Consider the following 14,871-nt stretch of genomic DNA (forward strand, 5'->3'; position numbering starts at 1 on the left):
TGGAGATTACGTATAAGATAGTTCTTCAACACTACTAATAAAGGATGCAAAGAATCAAAATCATATTAATTATAGAGACAAAATAGGAGGAGGAAAAAATATTTAATAATATGTTGTGGAGCCCATTATTTTTTTTTTAATAAAAATAAAAGTCAACATTTAATTAGATCTATTAATTTATTTGGCATTAAAAAGTTACGACACTGGGTATAATTTCCCATATTATTGTGTCAAAAAAATGACGGCCCATAAATCACATATTCACATGTTTTATCTTTTCAACGAATTAAAAATAATATGAGACGTATGCCAATTATATAATATATTACATCAGTGTTGGAGAATGTTCTAGTTTTAGTTCAACCAAAGAGAATGAGACACGTGTTAACTTTTTTCAACGAATTAAAAATAATTAGTTTGGCCCATGACAATTACATACGGGAGCCCTCATGTTACATGATCATTTGCCATTACATAATACATTACATCAGTGTTGGAGAATGTTCTAGTTTTAGTTCAACCAAAGAGAATGAGACACGTGTTAACTTTTTTCAACGAATTAAAAATAATATGAGACACATGCCAATAATATAATATATTACATCAGTGTCGGAGAATGTTTTAGTTTTAGTTTTTAGTTGAACCAAAGAGAATGAGACACGTGTTAAATGGGAAGGACGAACCACGGAGATGGAGTTATTTGGGGTCCGTTTAGGGCGACTATTGCACCCTCCGTATACTCGGAGAATGCAGCGTAGTTGCCCCACCAGGCCCCAAACCGACTCTTTAGAGAATTAATGGGATCGTCACTTCGGCCTTGGTCGGAGTGGTGGGCTGCTGGCCTCACAAGCATTGTGAGGGTAATGGTTTAAGTCCCCACAAAAACATTTGTGGGGGCTAACGTGCTTATTTGTTTAATATTTCAAAAATTTCCTCTCCCTCGTGCAATACGAATGGAGTATGGACATCCCTCTTCTGTAAAGGATTATTTGTCTGGGCATGTACTTCACAAAATTCAATGTAATAATATAAGTCTCAATCATGTATTTCTGATTGTAAATATCAGTGTAATATATCTGTTATAATAGCAGTTGTAACTATCTGTGTAATGCAGTAATATGATGATTAATCAGTATTCAAAAAAAAAAAAAGAATTAATGGGATCCACGAGATGGACGGAGTGGCGAAGGGAATAAGAGAAACAAACTAAAGGGACCACTAAAGCCGTTCGAAGACATCTTAGCAGCTCAAGAGGGAGAATAAAGTTATTGGATCAGCATATCTACATTTAAAAGATAAGATTGGATTGCATTAACTTTTAAGATTAAATCGGATTAAATTAGATTAAATTAAATTATATATATTACTAATTTAATTTAATAAAGTTAAATAACTGTTTAAATAATATAATATTTTTAAATTATATTGATAATTATTGGTTTTAATATTTAATATTCAATACTACTATTAAGAGATAGTTGATTATTTTTATGTTTACTATTCAATACTAATAAATTAATAATACAATTAATGAATACAAATTTGATATTCTATATAAAATAAAATTATAGGCTAAAAAATTTATGAAATTAATTTCTATGTTTAATTTTTAATTAAAATATTAGGTTAAATGAAAAGTAAAAGAGTGATAAAGGGGACACAAATTCTTCATTTAATTTTATCCCACCCAAATCCATCTAAATATAAGGATTGATAAAATTCCAATTGTTTTGGACTAAATTTTAGTCTACTCTATTAGTCCATGACAACCAAACATACTTTAGAATTAGACTATTTTGTTAATTCCAAAATCTAATTCAATCCCACAATTTATCCAAGCTCCCAAAACATAACCTAAATGAACAATGCTTTTTGTTTTAAAATTTTCCCTTAAAAATAAATATTTGAAATGATCGGACATTCACTTTAAGAAGACTCACTGTATCATATCATGTAACAATGCATTTAAATAAAAAAAAAATTATACAAATTTGGATTCATTGATGATTGATTGGGTTGGCATTTTATCGTTTTAGTTGTAGGCCCTCTGTCATTTTCATAGGCTTGAGTAATAAGGGTGAGTACAGTGGCATTCATTTTTTTTTTTTTGTTTTTTGCAAGTAGAAAACAGTTAAAAAAAAAACACACACAAGTATGGTTTCATGATTTAAAAATGATATCAAAGTCAACAATATTTCATTGTATTAAAGAGGGCACGATGACGTGATATCTACGATGCTAAACAGTTTTGTACGGGGCTGGGTTTACTTAACAATGAGTTGGGATACGCATGGGCTCATCGAAAGATTTCTGTAGGTTTGGGCTTGGGTTTGAATAACAAAGCCTTCTTGCACGAGGTTTTGCATATCTTCCAATCACGGAAGAATTTCGGACTGGCACAGTGGCACTACTGCCACCCCTCTATTTTCCTTATAAAATCCCTCTTGTTTTGTATTTATAATCTTATTCTTTATATTAAAGGCAAGAATTTATCTAATTAAATTCACCCCCGGTTATTTTATTTGGTCATTTTCTCTATTACAACCACTATAAACTTACAAACACAAAAAAGCAGTCGAATGTAAAAGAGTAAGAATGTGATATAAATTAGGTTTTATCTCAATTTGTGTTTGCTGCACAGATAGTTTTGTAAAGTTTTAACAAATTACTATCTTTATGAGCAAATTAGGAGACAACTAGGCTTGTGCTTATTTTGTTTAAATAAATTAAAAATACATACGATTGAGTTAATTACATGTTTTTATTTGTTTTGAAGAAGGCAAGAACACCAAATATGCATTTGAAAAGGTTTGACAGTGAAACTGGATAAATAATCTTTTTAATTGAAAGGTTTATTGAGGAGGTTATTTTGGGAATTAAAAAGAATAGTAATGAAAAAGGGATTTGATAAAGATGGTGGAGATGCACCAATAGCCTTCCCACAATTTTGAGAACAACAACAATTTGCGTGGAGCTATCAGCGCCCTCAATTATTCTATAGTCCGTATTTACAATTTTAACCCTATAATATATCACATAAAAATAAACTCAATGTATCACTTCACTAACAAACTCTTTACACCTGCATGAGTTTCTTCTTATTACCAAATATTGGCACCTGGTGGCGATTTGAGTCCCTATTGAAAAAAAAAAAAAAAGCAAAGAAAAAAATATTTAATGTTTAGTTATTATTATTATTATTATTTTTTATCAAAGTCTCCAACAAACTATACCAAAACCCCCAATAAATTTACACTTAGAGTTGGACTTTGTGAATTAGAATATAATCTATAAATAATAATATTAAGGGTCCCTTTATAATGCTGTAATTTTTTTACGGCATCAATAGTGTAAGAAATATGTATCCTATTCAGCGGTATACGTTATTCCATTAATAAAAAATTTTAATCATTTTAAGAATATTATAACTAGGTGAAAAGGTAATTTTAAATTTAATAATTGAAAAAAATAGAGATATGATAATACAATTTTATCTCTTTGAATTGATCTGAAATTAGATTATTGAGGACTGCCTCAGCTCCCATATGTGCTTGGAAATTGGATCGAAGAACATCTTCAAAGAAATTTTCAAGGCCAAAGTAATGGCGAAGGTAACTTCACAGGCATGTAGCTTTCAAAACTTAAAGAAGATGCTGTAAATCAATCTAAGTTGTATAAAATGAATTCACCATCTTCATCCCTCTCTCTGTGTCTCCTTTGTACCATCGTATTCATTCATTACTGAAATTTTTTGGTGCTTCAATTATTGATCAATCTCAAACTTGAACTTTCAAGTTAAAGATTTAACATTGTCAGATAAAATAACTAAACAAGTCATATGTCCTTCCAACTAAAATACCTTCTGGAATATGTTTTAATAAATGTTTATTTCTTAGAACTATAAAATAATAAAAAAATTATTTTCAAATACCATTAATTGGATTTTTTTCTCCAAATCAATAAACAATAAAATAGTTTCTCACTAGACGACAAGACCAAAAGCTTTAATGTTTTTTTTGTTCAAAACAAAAAAAATTGGCAGGAGCAGACTCTCGTAACGGTAACACGTGTAACTCACATGCATAGTTGTCAAGCGTCAATCCCTTAAACCGGATTTTGACCGTGTCCTCGTCCTCTTTTAACAGAAGATCTCAACCACCTCCACCTTGGAAGATTCCTACCAAAACCCTTGTCTTCCATTTTTCAATGCGTGATTCCAAAACCCTAATTTCTCAAATCAATCACTCTTACGCAACAACCGCGTCTATTATTTCTCCATTTACCGAAATTTTCTCAATTTCAAAACCGAATCGTCGAATCTCTCACTCTCCATGCTCCTAAACTCTAATTTAATTCAATAAATCTTCCGTCTGAAGAAGTTATAATTTCTCTTGATGGATCATCAAGACTCTCATGAACGTTCAAATTCATACCATCTAATACCAAATTCATCGATAACGCACTCAGCGTGGCTCGAAATCAGGCTCTTTTATGTGCGGATCTCGCCTTGCGTGATTTCCAGCGTGCCCGATCACTTAACCCTCTGTCACGAGCGTCGCGAGATCGGCGTGTCTTTAGAAATCAACGGCTCACGCGTTCCCTCATCCGATACGACGTCGCTAACCCTGCGTCGCGATCAGCTCAATAAGGAATCATCGGAGGTGACGTATGTGAGCACGGATAGCGTTCGCGTGACGGGGAGTATTGATTTTGAGGTTTTTGACAAGGACATGGTTTTGTGTGGGTCGTTGGAGAGGATGGAGTCCACGTGGAATAATGGGAGTGATTCGAGGACGGCGGGGTGGAGTATGGATTGTTATACGGCGATAGGGTCTGGTTCTTCAGCGTTTTTTCAACCGAAGCTTGGGGTTTCGGCTCCGGCTATTGAGGTTTATATTGCCGGTTGTTGTGGAGGTGTGCCGGTGATTTTGACAAAGACGATACAGGTGAGTCCAAGAAGGAAGGGGTACAGACACTGGATGCTGGACTCAATTCCAGAGGATGAGGAGGTTGAGAAGAATTTGAAGGGCGGTAATGGGTTGGTTCGACAAAGGAAATTGCAGGTATATTGAGATTCGAGATTTTGATGTTGTTTCATTTTCTTGTGTTGAAATTTTTAATGGGATGCTTTTACATTGCAAATGTTTGTATGGTGGAGAGATGAAAGTTAGGGATTCTGATTAGGATTTTGTATCAGCTTGACTATGTAGTTAACCTTGGCGATAACGATCAGTTTTCCAATCGTTACACAAAATTTGATGATTTCAAAAGTTGGAATAGGTTTGATGGCATATATATAAAAAAAAAAAAAAACTTATGGTGGCTTATGGCGACACCAAATTAATTATAGTCTGCTTTGAACTTCTTGAGCCTCTGACTGATTTTATTAGTGTCTGTACTTTTACATGATGGCAATCTTTATGCAATGCAAATGAATTTGATGTCTCCTTGTATATTGAATTCTTGGTTTGGTCTACGAGGTGAACTTGTTCTCTCTCCCACTATGTCTGTCCTCTATGTAGAGTATGTTCTATTGCATCAAAAAGTGGATGCATGAAACCAGTATGTTAATTTGTGTTCTTGTAATTGCAGAAAATGAAGCGAGATCTATAAACTTGTGAACTCAACACCTTTGAGAAACATGCACAATCCTTTATCGGCAAGCTTCTGCCATCCTCCCAAACTGGCCAGCTTGTCTGTTTAGTATTACTATTTTTTTCTGTCATTCTCTTGGTTTTAACTCGAATTGCATGAAACCCTCTTTGGAGATCTAAAAAAAGTTTACCATACATAGGACTCTGAAGGTTTTTTTCGTTGCCTTCTTCTTTTTTTATTTTTTATTATTTATTTATTTAATTATTTTGGCTGCATGGATGAATGCCAACTGTACGACGTGTTGATGTCACTGCTTAATTTTATTTTCAAGTATGGCTTTTGGCTTTAGATTACTGTTGCAGAATATATGTTTTTCATACATGTTTCTGTTATTTTCCTGTGTATTTTTTGAGATTTGTGGTATCTTTTGAATCTTTTAGCATTTTTTTTTTAACTTAACATGTGCATGCAATTGCATTTTTAATCAATGTCTGTCTATTCCAGTAAAGGTTGTCTATTTATTTCTGGGGCTATGCAGATTACAGAAGCGGAGTTCAATGATTACGAGTTGGATGGAAAAATTGGGGAGAAAATCTACTCCGAAGACATGTACTATGGTGAGGATGGCCAACTTTCATGGTTTAATGCTGGTGTTAGAGTTGGTGTTGGAATTGGCTTAGGGATGTGCCTCGGAGTTGGAATTGGTGTTGGTCTTCTAATGCGTTCATATCAAGCAGCTACTGGGAGGTTTAGGAGGAGGTTTTCCTGAACTTAATCATTTCTTTGGGAATTTGTTTTTCTGGTTCAATGAGAAAGGAAAGTAAAATTCTTGGGGATGTCAATGGAAGTTAGAGATACCTCACAGCTTTAGCTGAGTTAATAACCTATGCATAAGAAGGTAACTTAAAACATGTTGGTCATGAGTTTTTGTAGATGATAAAGAGGTGTATGGTGTATCCGTTAGTAGTTTGAGTTTCTTCTTGTCAAAAAGCTGTTGGGGAGCAGATGAATCGTCTGTCTCATTCTCATGACTGCTATCTAGACTATGAGGCTGTTTTGAATTAAATATGGATGTGATGTAATGTGCTGATCGATCTTTGCACCAGCATGCCTTTAAGGTATTAGCTCTGGAGTTCTTAGTAAATGATGTGTGTGTAAGGGATATAGAGACCTCTTCAGTACCAGCATAAATTACCTGGGTGTGAAAAAATTGTATCTATTTTGCCTGTCCTGTAAAATTTTGCTACTCTGATGTGAAGTTTTTAGTCTTCTTGTTTTGAACTTTTCATTGTTAATCTAACAGTGTTGAAGTTCTGTATCTAGGTTGCGGTAATTCTTTTATTTTATTAATTTTAATTTGTTGCGAGCTACTTGTTTCTTTCTGAAATAAATGAAAATTCTTTTCAATGCCTATTAGCAGTTTTATCGACCACAGTTTCTTGTCTTTTCTACTGGAAGCATTGAGAAGATGGATGAGTTTCTTATCATTAGACCACGGCGGATCTGTTGGTATGTGGTTCACAGCACATTTTCGGATAGAAATTGTTAGAAATTGCAGAGCACAATGTATCTCTTTTGCTGTAGGGTTCTGTACGGATGATGATTATTATTGTTATTATTTTTCTGAAACTACTTCTTAGCTTATGTTTGGTTGACTATTCTTCCAGAACTGTCCACTTTTTCTCTATGATTCTTTTTTGTGTGTTGATAATTAGCTAGTAATCTCATGTGGTCAGAAAGCAGGTTTGATTAATGTATGTTGAGAACAGAACAGTTTCTTTTCATCAAGCAAAGGAAATGCCAAACACATCATCTCCCAAGTGTTGCTTTTACCAAGTATCACAACTGTATCCGAACTTTCTACGTGCAACTAGTTTACGGCATTCCTTAGCAAAAGTGTTGCTTGACTTGCTTCCTACTCGGATTTAGTGTATCCACTACCACTGGCCAAAAAATCCTTGTTGCATCCAGCGGTTCGTTCTTGTGTACATCGATTCCTTCCTACTTATTGGGACTCCACTCTATACCATCTTAGAAACCCACTAGGTGCGATTATGAAGCCTCGTGTGAAGGTTTTATTTGTTTCAATTTCTTACAGTTAAAAAAAAAAAAAGAAAACGAAAAAAACTAACTTACAGTAAGCAGGAAGTTCACGCACAAAAAGATTGGCGACGAAGATGAAAAAATACGAGGTTCTTCCTTTCTAGTTTCCTCTCATTTTTCTTATAGGCTTCCGGTCTTTAAAATTTGAAACTGATGAGAAACCCTAAATTACATGTTTTACATGGGTCATCGCTGACAAAAACCAGGACATAACAGGAATGATCTAAAAAAAAAGACAAAATAAATAAAAAAAGGGTAAGATTTAGGTGGATCGCAGCACAGGACTCCGTGGCGGTCATTTCAACTTCTCCTCTGCCTCTGGAGCAGCAGCAGCAGCAACTGAAAGAAGTAAAGAAATTTAAAAAAAAAAAAGGGGAAAAAAAACACTGATCATCGAAATCATCCTTCAACTTAGCCCTTAGAAATGTAATTACATCATTAAACCCTAACCACCACAACTGACAAGTGACATCACCACTAAGTCACTAACCACGCCGATCTAGGTGAAGAAGAAACAACACACTTGATTCTTGCCAGGAGATGATGAAAAACAGATTCCCTGCGGCAATGCCTCATCGTGATAACCCTACACCTCTCCCCTCTGTGGTCGCTCTCAACTGCATCGAAGATTGTGTCTTAGAACAAGACTCCTTAGCTGGCGTCGCACTCGTCGAGCACGTACCTCTCGGCCGCTTAGCCGATGGAAAGATCGAAGCAGCCGCTGCCGTCCTTCTCCATTCTCTCGCGTACCTTCCACGCGCAGCGCAGCGCCGCCTCCGCCCTTACCAGCTTATACTCTGCCTCGGCTCCTCCGACCGCACCGTCGACTCCGCGCTCGCTGCCGACCTCGGTCTCCGTTTAATCCACGTGGATACCTCTCGAGCTGAGGAGATCGCTGACACCGTGATGGCTCTCCTCCTCGGCTTGCTGCGACGGACGCATCTGCTCGCGCGCCACGCGCTTTCGGCATCGGGATGGCTTGGCTCGGTGCAGCCTCTCTGTCGAGGAATGAGGCGTTGTAGAGGACTAGTTTTGGGGATCGTTGGTAGATCTGCGTCGGCCCGGGCCTTGGCTACAAGAAGCTTATCATTCAAGATGAGTGTGCTTTATTTTGACGTTCCTGAGGTACGCATTTGATAATGATGGTTAAATTTAAGTAAAATTTTATGTTATATTTGTTTTTGGCTGCAATTTTATTGTTGTTCGTATGTGTTGAATCAGATGGAATTTGCTGATTTCTTATTCATGTTGTAACTCTTATGAAAGTTTTGATAGCTAAAAATGTGATTTTGTGAATAGATTAAATATATTATTATAGAGGGGCTGTGTTACAGGTAGATTATGATTGAGTGTTCTCTTAGAAGTTGCTGAATGGTTCTAGAAAAAAGTTTTTCTTTTCTGAGATGGTTGTGGTGTTAAGACACAACCTAAAGAGTGAGATTGTGTATGTTTGCAATTCCTGATGGTTTTTTAGGATTCAACATATGCTTTTTAACTGATATTGACTAACTTGGTCTTTTGTTCTTATTGCTAAGTTGTGTGGTTCTTGTAGTTAGGGTTAAGATATAGAGCAAGATCATCACTATTTGGAACTACAAACGAAGTAAAAATATGTTTTTTTGAACTCTGCTGCTGGGTTAAGTTTCTTTAGTTATGGTGACAGGCACAATTAGTTGTTGCTTATGTTAAAGAGGTTTATCTGGTCATGGTTTAGGGTATCAAACTTGCAGAAGGTAAGCTCAGAGCGGATCTTGTGGTGATGTGTATTGAGCTGGGACTAGTTGTATATTTTTCGTACACTTTTTTGGTTGCTGTGGATATTTTGTATGAAGATAACGTTCGGTGTCTTCCATTATAACTCTTTAACATTTTACTGCATTTGTTTTAAATATGAATGACTGGTGTACACAATTATTTGAGTCGAAGTCATGATTACAACAGTTCCATATGAGATTCTAAACAAATTAAACATTTATTTTGTTTTGCTGAATTGGAGAGTTAAGCACGGTACTATATCGATTGCACTCTTCATCTTAGAAGATATGCGCTTCTAGTTACAGCTCATACATTGAACCTGATGGATCAGTTAGTATGATATAGGTGACTATATGTTTAACAATGCATGAGGACTACTGAAATTAGAAATGACCTGGCAGCTTTAAAAAGTGTTTGCAATGAAATATAGTGAATTATTCTAATGCTCGTGTACCTGATCAAATGGTTAGAAGTTCTCCTTGGACAATTTTGAGCTTTGATTTTCTCTATGCATATAATTTGGTGTTTATTCTTGGACTTTGATTTTCTGAGTTATCTTTTTTTCCTTCAGGGCAAAGGTAAGGTAACATTTCCTTCAGCTGCCCGAAGGATGGATACCCTTAATGATTTACTAGCAGCAAGTGATGTTATATCACTTCATTGCGCTGTAACAGATGAAACGATTCAGATTATCAATGCAGAATGTTTGCAGCATATTAAGCCCGGTATATTAATTCCTTCACATTGAACCTCTTAAGCAATGTTTTGAGATCTCTTCTATTTGCTTATTAATTTGGAAAAATCTTTCATCTCTATTTAGGGGCATTTCTTGTCAATACGGGCAGCAGTCAACTATTGGACGATTGTGCTGTGAAGCAGCTTTTAATTGATGGCACCTTGGCTGGCTGTGCCCTGGATGGTGCTGAAGGGCCACAATGGATGGAAGCATGGGTATGATAACTATGCTTATGGCCTGAGTTTAAGGCATGGCATGTGTATTGTGTTACCAGGAAGTAAACATTAGATATTTTGTTGACAGCTACCTCCATGAGGTTCCATTTACTTTTCCTCTACCCCTTATTAATATTTCTTCTGTGGCATTCTTTTACATGGAGTTGCTTCTTTGGATAAATTTCAACATGTCTGCTGGTTGTAGCTAGTTAATTAGTTCTCATTCTAATGAAGTGTTGGACACTTGAAACCCTTGTTTAACTTATAGTTTGTTTGACATTCTTTGTGCATAAAACATTCTGCATTAGCTATTGTGGAGCAGCTGATCTCAAATTATACATTGTGCTCAATTCTTCTGTTTTTGGCATAATCTGGAAATATCTGAAAAACTTCTCTGTATGTGCATGTTTACACGTGGTTTTTCAGCACCATTGGTCTGTCTCACATTCACTTGCTTTCAGGTTCGAGAGATGCCCAATGTACTGATACTACCTCGCAGTGCTGATTATAGTGAAGAAGTGTGGATGGAGATAAGGGACAAGGCCATTTCTGTATTACAGACATTCTTCTTTGATGGTGTTATTCCGAAGAATGCCATTTCTGACACGGAAGGATGTGAAAATGAAATAGATGATGAAATTGAACAATACAACAAACTGGACAAAGTTAGCACTCTGGAGGGTTCTGTTGGTGGCCAACTGACAGATGATATTCAAGTTAGTCCTGAAGACTCCCTGAAAAAGGGGATCAGTTGGTCAAGAGATTCTCCCAGTCAACTTCAGGGTTCAGGTTTTTCTCAAAATTCTGCTAACACTAAATCTGATGGAAGGCGCAGCAGGTCAGGTAAGAAGGCCAAGAAGAGGCATGCCCGTCAAAAATCTTTGCAGAAACCAGATGATCCTTCTGCATTAGAAAAAGAAAGTACCTCACACAAAGAAGACGATACTGCTATGAGTGGCACTGATCAAGCTAGTTCTCGGTGTGCTTCCCCTGAAGAATTGAGAAGTAGGAAAACACCTATAGAATCAATACAAGAATCAACTTCCAAAAAGCTTTCAAGATCTAGCAAAAAGCTTAGTGAAGTGTCCGGTGAAACACTGAAAGATGGGTATGTTGTAGCTCTATACGCAAGAGATCGCCCTGCACTTCACATTTCCAGGCAAAGACATAAAGGCGGCGGTTGGATCCTGGAGACAATGTCAAATGTAACAAAAAGAGATCCTGCGGCTCAGTTCCTTATTTGCAAAAGCAAGGTTTGTCGGAGGTTCTTTTTACTCAGTGTAACTATATGGTAAGCACAATTTGAGTTGATTATTTTTACTAGCCAACATGATTTCTGGTTCTTTTCATCAGGACACAATCGGTTTGCGTTCTTTTACTGCTGGAGGAAAGTTATTGCAGGTAATTTTTATACTTTTAGTCCTTACATAATTAGTTGCGAGGTTTTTACTTTTTATCCAGACATTTTAGAGTTGAATGTAGAGTGTTCTTTCTTTTCCAGAAAGTACAGGTCAAATCTTCTTTAAATTTTAGAAGGTTAATGATTGAGAGAATAGCACTTATGAACTTAGATCTTGATCTCTTTCAGGTAAAGAATTGAGATCTGAATAATTATGGGAATAGTGTGGTTTCTGTGACATGATTACACTGTTCTAGTAATTCCTAATGGTGGTGGTTAATTAGAACTTTGCATTTGCTGCTGGGACCTTTCCCCCCCCCCCCCCCCCCCCCCGAATGTATCACAGACCAGAAGTTTTAGACTTGGCATAGATTAATTTAATCATCTTTTAGAGAGTTCATTTTAAGCTAAGTTGACATTTCATTTAATAAAACCAGATTATGAACCTCAGAGTCTATGCGGGGAATTTCTTGGAGGGTAAGCTGTTCACTTGCTAAATAACCACAGATATAGGTTTCATGCATCAACTTGAAATTATAACTAATTTCTTCCTCCTAAAAATCTTATTCATCTAACTTTCCATTACTTCACATGTTGCTTTTCATATCTAATATGGAAAGAATATTTTCAGTATGAAATGTTCTAAAAATGGGAAGGATGTGTTCTACTCTGTTTTGTTGTTTTTTTTCCTGATTGAAGTAGTAAGCCAATGCATCAACATATGGTTCAGTGCTCGGGGATGAAGTCAGATTCTATCTTAACATTGCAGATTAATAGAAGAATGGAATTCGTATTTGCTAGTCACAGCTTTGATGCTTGGGAGAGTTGGGCAATAGAAGGTCCACTAGAGGAATGCAGGCTGGTCAACTGCAGAAATCCCCTGGTATTTTTTTTCTTTTATTTCTTTCCTAAAATCCTTTAAATTTTGCCCTGCCAATGCATTGGGTAAAATTGTGAGTTCCATCTGGCTTTAAGCTTTTTCAATGATAGTTATAATCAAAGAAATTAGCAAATAGCTAAGGGTTCATACTTTGATTGCGCTGGATTTGATATAGGTTTTAGGTTTATGGTCCATTTTAATTGATTTTTAAGAGGTAGTTACTGAAATTTCAGTAAACCTGGCACCAAAAATAAATAAATAAATGCAGTCCTATGTTGCTTCTCTTGATTCAAACTGCAGGCTTTTTTGGATGTACGTATTGAGATTCTGGCAGCGGTTGGAGAGGATGATGGGATTACTCGTTGGCTTGATTAGGACAGTTGAGAAGCCTTTGACCCTTTTTTGGCCCCTTGTGAGAATTTGAGGTTTGTATTTCCTGAAAACTGCTTGTAAAGTAATTTTTTCTTTTGTTATATTTTGAGATGTTAAAAAATTTCCGCCTTTGCATGGGTAGTGGGTTTGGTTCTTGAATAACTCTACACTTAAATGTACAAGAGATTGTCCTTTGTTTATTTGAATAGGGTATTTTCCATTCATCAATGAAGACTCATTGAAGTTCTATCATTGATCACTGTTGTAGCAAATTGTTCTGATCTTTTTTTTAACTTCAGTAGGTAGGGCTATGCTTGTGTGGCGCACTTGGTAGTACTCAAGACAAATTTCCTTTCGAAGGCTTTTAATCACTAAAAATGATAAATGTCTCGTGGGTAATTTCCCTACAAGAATATATATATATATATTCTCTGCACCGACTTGGACCACGAGTCCGTCTTGACCAGGCCCTAATCTGGGGGGCTAGTTAGGTGCCCCAACTCCATTGACCCATGAGACAACAAAAAGTGAAAATTTTTAAGTTACCTAGAAGATCTTTTTAATCACTGAAAATTGCTTGGGTACGTAAAACGTACTGCTGTTCAAGTTTCTTGTAGGGAAAGTACCATCGAAGAAGTCATAGGAGTTAATATGTAATGTTGATAAAATAATCAAAATCTTGCTTTAAGGATGTCTGTGTGAGCCACTAGGGATGGCAACTGGATCGCTCCATAATGGATATTTACAATATCCATCTAATTGGATCGGATAATATTCATCCAAAAATTTTTTGATTTTAAAATGGATATTTTAAAATTATATCTAGATGGATATAGATGGATATGGATAATTATTTTTATCCAATGGATATCTGTTTAACCTAACACAAGTTTAAAAAATTTTAATTTTATAAAATAAAAAATATAATAAACAAACAATTATAAAAATATTTATATTAACTAGTGAAAATTTTAAATTCCTCTTATATTAAAAACTAAAGTTTTCAAAATTATCGTTTAATTTTTTAACTTATTTAATACTATTAATAATTATTATTTTATTTTATTAATTTAATATTATAAATGGACATCCATCGGAAAGTCACTGGACCTCGTCGGAATGTCGTCGGACATTGCCGGATCTCTGTCGGAATTTGTCGGAAAGTTACCGGACCGCCGCCACTGACCACCGCACCGCCATTTTATTTTATATATATATATATGTATGTATTATTAGTAATATAAATAGTTTAATAACCAAATTTAATATTAGAATTTTAACTATTTTATATTTTATTTTTATATAATAAAAATAAAATATCCATGGATCTTCATAGTTATATGGATAAAATCCATATCTATGTCCAATATTAAATACTGGATATGGATATGGATATATCCATTATGGATAATTATAAATTTGTGTTTAGATGGATATTTTTCCTCCATAATTGGATATTTGCCATCTCTATGAGCCACTCTTTTGACCTTTTGCACGGCAATTCCTTGTTCTAACATCGATGAGTTTTTTTCTAGGTAGATTTGGGAGCTTGATTTTTTTCTTATTTAGTTATAAGAGTAAGATTTTATTTGAAATTGAGGTTGGGTAGTTGTAACTTAAAATATTTGGGTACTTAAAACGTATTGTTGCTCACGTTTCTTGTAGGGAAAGTACTATCGAAGAAGTCATAGGAATAAATATGTAATGTTGATAAAATAATCAAAATCTTGCTTTAAGAAAGTCTCTGTGAGTCACTCTTTTGACCCTTTGCTTGGCAATTCCTGGTTCTAACTTCTCGATAGTTTTTTCTAGGTAG

At 35.3% G+C, this 14,871-nt stretch overlaps 2 protein-coding genes across 6 annotated transcripts; both read left to right on the top strand.

Moving 5' to 3' along the window:
- Window positions 1–4,129: 4,129 nt before the first annotated feature.
- LOC102620873 (uncharacterized protein At1g01500) lies at window positions 4,130–7,008 on the top strand. Its single transcript, XM_006491120.4, has 2 exons — window positions 4,130–5,063; window positions 6,134–7,008. Exons 1-2 carry the CDS (start codon window positions 4,395–4,397, stop codon window positions 6,362–6,364), a joined length of 900 nt encoding a protein of 299 aa, XP_006491183.2. The 5' UTR covers window positions 4,130–4,394; the 3' UTR covers window positions 6,365–7,008.
- A 670-nt stretch (window positions 7,009–7,678) lies between these two features.
- Window positions 7,679–13,748, top strand: LOC127901024 (C-terminal binding protein AN-like). 5 transcript variants are annotated; one of them, XR_008052997.1, is made up of 8 exons: window positions 7,683–8,823; window positions 10,025–10,178; window positions 10,274–10,404; window positions 10,866–11,657; window positions 11,758–11,805; window positions 12,573–12,686; window positions 12,984–13,108; window positions 13,355–13,748. XR_008052997.1 is itself a non-coding variant. In XM_052436824.1 (7 exons), the coding sequence occupies exons 1-7, from the start codon at window positions 8,239–8,241 to the stop codon at window positions 13,056–13,058; spliced, it is 1,899 nt and encodes a 632-aa protein (XP_052292784.1). In that variant the 5' UTR covers window positions 7,683–8,238; the 3' UTR covers window positions 13,059–13,307. The 5 variants fall into 5 exon arrangements, 3 of the variants coding, with proteins under 3 accessions (XP_052292786.1, XP_052292785.1, XP_052292784.1); XR_008052998.1 differs by having other exon boundaries at window positions 13,358–13,748; XM_052436824.1 differs by lacking the exon at window positions 13,355–13,748 and having other exon boundaries at window positions 12,984–13,307.
- Window positions 13,749–14,871: the final 1,123 nt, after the last annotated feature.

Source organism: Citrus sinensis, chromosome 3 (assembly GCF_022201045.2).
Source record: "Citrus sinensis cultivar Valencia sweet orange chromosome 3, DVS_A1.0, whole genome shotgun sequence".
Classification (NCBI taxonomy): domain Eukaryota; kingdom Viridiplantae; phylum Streptophyta; class Magnoliopsida; order Sapindales; family Rutaceae; genus Citrus; species Citrus sinensis.

Bases quoted from the DNA above. Each gene is read 5' to 3' on its own strand.
- LOC102620873 (XM_006491120.4), top strand. From the start codon at position 4,395: ATGGATCATCAAGACTCTCATGAACGTTCAAATTCATACCATCTAATA. The intron at 5,064-6,133 runs GTATATTGAGAT...GGGGCTATGCAG, and splicing joins TTCGACAAAGGAAATTGCAG to ATTACAGAAGCGGAGTTCAA.
- LOC127901024 (XM_052436824.1), top strand. From the start codon at position 8,239: ATGATGAAAAACAGATTCCCTGCGGCAATGCCTCATCGTGATAACCCT. The intron at 8,824-10,024 runs GTACGCATTTGA...TTTTTCCTTCAG, and splicing joins TTTATTTTGACGTTCCTGAG to GGCAAAGGTAAGGTAACATT. The intron at 11,806-12,572 runs GTAATTTTTATA...TTAACATTGCAG, and splicing joins CTGGAGGAAAGTTATTGCAG to ATTAATAGAAGAATGGAATT.